Source organism: Onychostoma macrolepis, chromosome 18, assembly GCF_012432095.1.
Source record: "Onychostoma macrolepis isolate SWU-2019 chromosome 18, ASM1243209v1, whole genome shotgun sequence".
NCBI classification, from domain to species: domain Eukaryota; kingdom Metazoa; phylum Chordata; class Actinopteri; order Cypriniformes; family Cyprinidae; genus Onychostoma; species Onychostoma macrolepis.
Window position 1 is genome coordinate 8889031 of NC_081172.1, and position 7937 is coordinate 8896967.

General features: G+C 42.9%; 1 protein-coding gene and 1 long non-coding RNA gene across 2 annotated transcripts; both read right to left on the bottom strand.

Moving 5' to 3' along the window:
- Nucleotides 1-601: 601 nt before the first annotated feature.
- On the bottom strand, nt 602-2470 carry LOC131524815 (uncharacterized). The gene has a single exon (XM_058752163.1). It carries the CDS (start codon nt 1486-1488, stop codon nt 853-855), a length of 636 nt encoding a protein of 211 aa, XP_058608146.1. The 5' UTR covers nt 1489-2470; the 3' UTR covers nt 602-852.
- Nucleotides 2471-6005: 3535 nt separating this feature from the next.
- LOC131524847 (uncharacterized) lies at nt 6006-7628 on the bottom strand. Its single transcript, XR_009267088.1, has 4 exons — nt 7217-7628; nt 6799-6900; nt 6649-6701; nt 6006-6515 (listed from the first exon to the last, which is right to left on the bottom strand). It is a non-coding gene; the product is annotated as an uncharacterized LOC131524847 (long non-coding RNA).
- Nucleotides 7629-7937: the final 309 nt, after the last annotated feature.

The following is a 7937-nucleotide window of genomic DNA, read 5'->3' on the forward strand; positions in this document are numbered from 1 at the left end:
TAACTAATGTGTAAATGTGCACTTTTGTTAAACAGCCTTAGGGGCCATTTACACATGCATTTTTCCATTGCACTGTGCTACTTTTCCATTCTTTTTTAACCACATTTTTAACTTTATAAGTGGCCTTAACTACTATTTACATACATTTAAATTAATCATTTGCTACAATACACTTATTGTGTAAATACATGTTTTTACATTGTACTTATATTTTAAAGAATACCTGCATGTAATTACATATGTAATTTCTATAATTACATTTATAATAACAATGTTAACCCATCCCTTACACCTTAACCCCCTTAAACCTACCCATACCACCAAACCTGTCCCTAACCTCACCTATATCCCACCTCAAAAGCTGGAAAAATGTTTTGCAATACAACCCAGGTGAAAAAGAAATATTTAAATTGTGCTTTTTCAGACACACTTAATATATTTATATTATACTATACTAAGTGTATATTAAATGTATTATTTTGAAACAACTTTAAGTATATTAAGTGTATTTCAAGATGTTTAAGTTTGTAAGGACGTCGCTGAGGCAGAACTAGAATCCATATGCAGAAGTCTAATAAAAGGATATGCAGCAGACAGAAACGTGAAGACAGGCAAAGGGTCAAAACCAGAGTAACAGTCCAATCAGGCAAACTAAGGAAAAGGGGCAAATCCAGGTAATCAGTAGTCGAATAAATCAGGCAGAGTAATACACAATAAGTCAGGCAGAAGATAACAATGAGAAACGCTTGGTAAGGCAGGTAAACTGGCAATACTTCGCAACCTGCCATGTGCTCAGTATCTGGCTTATAAAGCCACCAAACAGGAAGTGCCAGTAGAGGAAGTAGTATGCAGTCAGTACTCTGGTGAGGGCTCCCTCTGCTGGCTTGGCGTTACAGAATCCCCCCCAGGAGCACCTCCTGGGGCTCTACGTGGCCATCCCTGTGGTCGCGGTGCTGGTCGATCGGGTCTGGCTCTGTGAAACTCCTCGATGAGAGAGGGGTCCAGAATGTCACGGGTGGCTACCCAGGACCTCTCCTCAGGCCCGTAGCCCTCCCAGTCCACCAGATATTGGAGCTGACCCCTTCTCCTCCTTGAATCCAGCAACATGTTTACCCTGTAAGCGGGGTTCCCGTCAATGTCCAAGGGTGGTGGTTGCTCTAGGATTTCGGCTCCGGGGTCAGCATTCGGGTGGACCGGTTTGAGGAGGGAAACATGAAAGGAAGGAGAGATCCGATAGTTAGCAGGAAGCTCAAGCTGGAAAGTGACCTCATTAATACGTTTGAGAATCTTGAAAGGGCCAACATACCTAGGGCTGAGCTTCCTGCTGGGCAGCCGCAACTTGATGTCCCTTGTGGAGAGCCAGACCCTTTGTCCTGGTTGGTAGGGAGGGTGTGGACGCCGTCGCCTGTTAGCCTGAAACTCCTGTGTTCGTACGGCTCTCTGGAGGCGGACGTGGGCGCTGTCCCACACCATCTCACTATGCTGCATCCACAGCAAGGACCGAAGAAGGTTCACCAGACCACGGGAACAAGGGGGGTTGAAACCCCAGGACGCACTGAAAGGGGGTTAGACCTGTAGATGAGTGAGTTATGGAGTTTTGGGCATATTCCGCCCAAGGCAGGAATTCTGACCATCGGTGTTGTTCGCGGCTGCAATAGGTGCGTAGGTACCTGCCGATTTCCTGGTTGAGGCGTTCCACCTGACCATTGGATTGTGGGTGGTAACCTGACGTGAGGCTCACATTGATATCAAGGTGTTTGCAGAATGCTCTCCAAACCTGGGATGTGAATTGGGTGCCTCGGTCGCTGACTATATCCTCTGGTAGGCCATAAACTCTGAAGACATGGTTAAACAAATTCAGAGCTGTTTCCATAGCTGTAGGCAGGCCCTTTAGGGGGATTAGCCGGCAGGACTTTGAAAATCGGTCGATGATAACCAGTATAGTAGTGAGGCCATCGGAGGGCGGTAGGTCTGCTACAAAGTCAATAGAGAGGTGAGACCAGGGATGTTGTGGTATGGGAAGTGGATGGAGGAGACCAGATGGTAATTCCTTAGGTGTCTTGGATTGTGCACAGACTTGACAAGCTTTGACGTAAGTGGTGATATCTTTGGTCATGGATGGCCACCAGAAGGAGTTTTGAATGAGGTGGAGGGTACGAGAGATCCCAGGATGACCTGTGCTGATAGAAGTGTGGGCCCATTGCATGATACGTGGCCGCATGTCGTGAGGGACGTACTGTTTGTTTGGGGGTGCAGTTATTTGGAGTTGGTTCATTCTGTTGGGCTCTTTGTAGCTCTTCCATAATATCCCAGGAGCTATGACCATGCAGGAGGGAAGGATAGCTTCTGGGGATGAGCTCGCAGTATGTGGGTCATACCGTCTGGAAAGTGCATCTGCCTTACTGTTCTTGCTGCCTGGCCGATAAGTGACTGTGAACTGAAGTCGAGTGAAGAACAGGGCCCATCGAGCTTGACGTTCTTAATGTACTCAAGATTCTTATGGTCAGTGATAACTTGAAATGGATGAATAGCGCCCTCAAGCTAATGTCTCCACTCTTCCATGGCGGCTTTCATGGAAAGTAGTTCCTTATTGCCCACGTCATAATTCCGCTCTGCTGCCGTTAGCTTCCTTAAGAATGCACAGGGGAATAACTTGCCTGGTTGACCGTGGCGTTGTGATAAGACCGCTCCGATTCCACAGTCTGAGGCATCGACTTCTACCACGAAGGGCAAGTTGGGATCAGGGTGTTTCAAGATAGGTGCAGTCGTGAATCTCTCCTTCAGTGACGTGAAGGCTTTTGTGGAATCTGCTGTCCATTGTAACCTCTTGGGGTTATTTTTGAGAAGGGTGGTTAGAGGAGCTGAGACTAGGCTGTAATTTCGAATGAAGGGTCGATAGAAGTTTGCAAAACCAAGGAATCGTTGGAGTTCCTTGATAGTGTTGGGTTGTGGCCATTCAGTGACTGCCTTGACTTTGGTCTCATCCATCTTTACTCCTTCGTGGCTGATGTGGTATCCCAAGAAAATTTTTTGTTTGACGTGAAACTCGCATTTTTCTGCCTTGACGTATAGCTGGTTTTCAAGGAGTCGTCTGAGAACAGTTCTCACATGGGTGATGTGTTCCTTCTCAGTCTTGGAGTATATCAAGATGTCGATGTAAGCTACTACATACTTGTTCAGCAGGTCTCAAAAGATCTCATTGATGAAGGACTGAAACACGGCTGGTGAGTTAGCAAGTCCACAGGGCATGACCTGATATTCATAGTGCCCCCTAGTGGTGAGGAAGGCAGTTTTCCACTCATCTCCTTCCTTGATCCTGATCAGATTATATGCGCTTCTTAAGTCGAGCTTGGTGTAAACAGTGGCCTCACGTAGTTGTTCCAGGGCAGAGGGAACTAGGGGAAGTGGGTAGCGGAACGTTAGGGTTACGTTGTTCAGTCCTCGATAGTCGATGCAGGGCCTTAGTCCACCATCCTTCTTTTCCACAAAGAAGAAGCCTGCTGCAGCTGGTGATGTGGATGAATGGATGAAACCTGAACTCAAAGCCTCCTCAATGTAATCCTCCATGGCCTGACTCTCTGTTCTTGACAGTGGGTAGACTTTGCTCTTGGGTGGCATGGCGTTGGGAAGTAGATCGATGGCACAGTCCCACGGACGGTGGGGCGGCAGTTGTGTGGTTCTGGATTTGCTGAACACCTCTGACAGATCTTTATAACAAGAGGGGATGTCTACGGTCTTATGGGTTTCGGGGCTTTCAATACTGGTTGTGAGACATGGTAGGGGTGGAGCAGTCAAACAGTGATGGAAGCAGAAAGAGGACCAGCGACAAAGCTCACCACAATGCCAGGAGATGTCAGGGTCATAAGTAGAGAGCCAGGGATGTCCGAGAATCACTTCATGATGTGATGAGTTGACCACGTACAGGGTTATGGATTCTTGATGGAAGAGGCAGACGGTCATAGTGTGAGTTCTGGTTCTTTGAGTGATGCCTTCTCCAATGAGGGTGTTGTCAACGGCTTTGATTTGTATAGGAGGAGTGCAAGGTTGAGTAGGGAGATTATGTTTCTTGATGAGGCTGCTACTGATCAGGTTGAGGGCTGCACCAGAGTCGATCATCGCTGTAAGCTCAAGAGAAGCAGTATCAGTCTTGAGGGAAACAGGAAGCAGAAGAGACTTAGTAGGAAGAAAGGAATGGTTAATATTCACCATTTGAGTAGTTTGGCGTTTGTGTGGACACCTGGAGCAGCGGTGGCCTGCCTCACCGCAGTAGAAGCATAGCTGAAGTTGTCGACGTCGGATTCTTTCTTCTGGTAATTGAGTTTTACCAAGTTGCATGGGTTCGTTACTGGGAGTGGATTCAACGGGCTGAATACTTGGGGTCGAAATCAATGGTTCACATCGAGCTCCTCTGTTGATCCTTCATTTCGGTGCTCGTCTCATCAGGTTATCAATCTTTATGGTGAGTGTTACAAAGTCTGAGAACGAAAGATCCTCCCCCTTGCAAGCTAATTCAGTCTGGAGTTCATCGGTGAGGCCTTGTTGGAAAATAGCTTTGAGAGATACATCATTAAATCTACTTTGAGCAGCAAGAGTACGGAATTCAACAGCATAATCAGCAGCAGTGCGGGTACTTTGCGTTGTATGCAGAATTTGTGTGGTTACGCTCTTGCCTCCAGCTGGATATTCAAAAACCTCCCTAAGTTGTTTGATGAAGTAATCGACGGAGGTTCTCAAACGTGGGTCGGTATCCCAAACTGCAGCTGCCCAATCGATCGCTTTTCCAGTCAGCAGGGTCATTAGAAAAGCACATTTATCCATTTCAGACGCAAACTTCTCCCCTTGGTGATTTAGATAAATTCCCACTTGACGAAGAAAGCCTCTGCAATGCTCAGCAGAACCATTAAACTTATCAGGTAGAGCAAAGCTTACCGTCTTTGACGTTGGTGGGGGAAGTGATCGGATGTAGTGCGTCAGGTGTTCATTGACTGACTGAAGATTAGCGAGTTGTTCCTGGTAGCCCTTTAACAGTTCACTGTGGTAAGCGAACGCTGTTTGCAGATTGGAAACTTCCGCTGGATTCATCGGTGGCGAAGTATTCTGTAAGGACGTCGCTGAGGCAAAACTAGAATCCATATGCAGAAGTTTAATAAAAGGATATGCAGCAGACAGAAACGTGAAGACAGGCAAAGGGTCAAAACCAGAGTAACAGTCCAATCAGGCAAACTAAGCAAAAGGGGCAAATCCAGGTAATCAGTAGTCGAATAAATCAGGCAGAAGATAACAATGAGAAACGCTTGGTAAGGCAGGTAAACTGGCAATACTTCGCAACCTGCCATGTGCTCAGTATCTGGCTTATAAAGCCACCAAACAGGAAGTGCCAGAAGAGGAAGTGGTATGCAGTCAGTACTTGGGTGAGGGCTCCCTCTGCTGGCTTGGCGTTACAAAGTTCAATTTGAATCTATTTGTAATATATTTAATATATTGAAATCGTGTTAAATTGGAATTTTTTTTTTTTTTTAAATACATTTAAAATTTACTTTTAATACTTCATGAACTACAGGTAAGGTATATTTGAAGCATCGTTTTAATGTGCTTCAAGTACTTTTCAATTGTATTTCAGCTCATTAGAAATGCATTAGCATTACACTACTAGTATATTATATTATATTTATTAGTATTATATTTTTCAGTATATACACACACGTACACTTTGATATCTAGAAAACTTTAATGTATTATATATTGTGTACATTACAAATATTCATAAAGTACATTAAAAAAAGTACAGCAGCATATATACTTTGGTGAAAAACAAAAGACATACTATTAAATGTATTACAAATGCACTTGAAATACAAGTATGTTTATAGTATATCTGTATTACTACAAACATACTCAAGTACATTTTAAAACATTATACAAAAAACATAATAAATGAAAAAAAGACTGAAATGCTATGGAAGAGCCATCTTATCCATTTGTAGAACATTTCAGTTATACCTGTATTACTGAAAAGTAAAGAATTTTACATCGATGAATAAATAAAAATTACAATGCAATTTTCTGAAGGAAAAAAAAAAAATTTACTGAAAAACAAAGTGCAGAAGTGAATAGATGTGTGTGCAAAGACTGAAGATGATAAAGTTCAAAGCAACAGAATAGGGAGGGATGGAGGGGGTTTTGGAGGTGGACGAGGAGATGCCGTAGGGATGGTGAGAGGCAAAAGTGCGGGATGATGACAGGATGTGGCGAAGGGATGGTGATGGGAGGATGACGATGATGCCCTGGCGGCTTAGATAGAGTTTGGCACATGGCACAGACCCAGAGCATCCCAGTGCTGACAACACATGGCGGAGTCGAGGGAGGGAGGAGCCAAGATGTAGATGGTGTGGCTGCCGACATCTGGGGACCGACTGATGGAGGCAGAGCTGGTGGATCCGAAGCCGCAGACTAAGGGCCAATGGAGCTGAGCGTCGTCGCAGGTTCCGGAGACCTGGGCACAGCCTAGTCAGTAGCTTTAGAAAAAAACAAAACAGAAACAAAATTAGATAACAGATTTTTACATGAATGACTGAAATGATCACCCTCCATTAGGCCTGATTCAAAAATCTCTATAACAGAGGTGCTACGATATTAAAATATACTTACTATTTCTTTGCTTGTCTCTGCACTCAGATTTCAGTTTGTCTTCTATAGCTGATCTGAAAAACAACAAATGTTAATATTTCTCACACGCACACACACAAAAAAAGGCAAATGATGATTTGTTTTCTATTTAAGAATGACAGAACAATGTACCTGGTCAGAAATATAGTCAAAAACCTTCCCAGCCTCAGCAGTTTCAGATGTACTGTATGCTCTTATAAGCAACCCTTCTTACAATTTAAACTTTGTTCTTATCTGTAATGAGAAATATATATTAGAAAATAAAGTCATAAGGTTGTCAAGCTTGAACAAATATAGACACCAATCAACCAACACTACCACAGTTTGCTGATCAGCTCAAGACAATTGTATGTTCATAATCATGGTTTTTCAAAGATCAGCCTCATTACAATGAAGCCAAATTGTTCAGGAAATCAGAAATAAATATACTTCATGTTGCAAATAAAAGAATGTTAATGTTAACTAATTTTATTAAATTTTTTTCTGCCAATGCATGTGTCAAAAACACGACTGGCACAGACAAATAACGTTAATTAAATACAAATCTTACCTGAAGTCAGTCACAGTGAGGTACCAAAGCCAGACACCATACACGTTTGCAGAAGCTGGTAAAAATAAGAACATACCGCCATATTTTCTAATTAATTTTCTAATTCCCCCAAAACAATTTGAATTCTGCCATCACTCACCCTTAAGATGCTCCAAACCATCTAGACTTTCGCTCATCTTCGAAAGAAAAGCGGAGATATTTTAATGAAATCTGAGAGATTTATGTACCTACGATGAAAAGATTCATCAAAGATGTTCACGTTTCAAAAAGTTAATCGCAAAAAAACATCTCCAAAGTAATTCATATGAATTGCGTGGTTTCCTCCAAGCGCCCTAAAGAGACACGATCGCTCTATATAATATAACTGTTTAAATTTAGACTTATTCACATTCAAGGGACATTTGCACGCACATCATATTTGATTTACGAAGCTCTCTGCTGCGAGCTCATTATCATACGAACCAATCAGAGCCGTTCAATGGCTCTGAAACCAATCAGGTTTAGTCTGTTTAAATTCAAACACAAATAAACGTGTTTTTTGTTTTGTTTTTCTCATTTCAGATATGATGTTGAAATCCTTGTGGGAATTTCAGAAATATATATTAGAAAATAAAGGCGTCAAGCTTGAACAAATTTATAAACACCTAGCTTACAATTAATGTGTCATGTAACAAACAACAGCCTAATCAACCAAAGTAGCATAACCCATATTAAACAACAT

Excerpts from the sequence above, each read along its gene's own strand:
- LOC131524815 (XM_058752163.1), bottom strand. The coding sequence starts at position 1,488 with ATGCAGCATAGTGAGATGGTGTGGGACAGCGCCCACGTCCGCCTCCAG.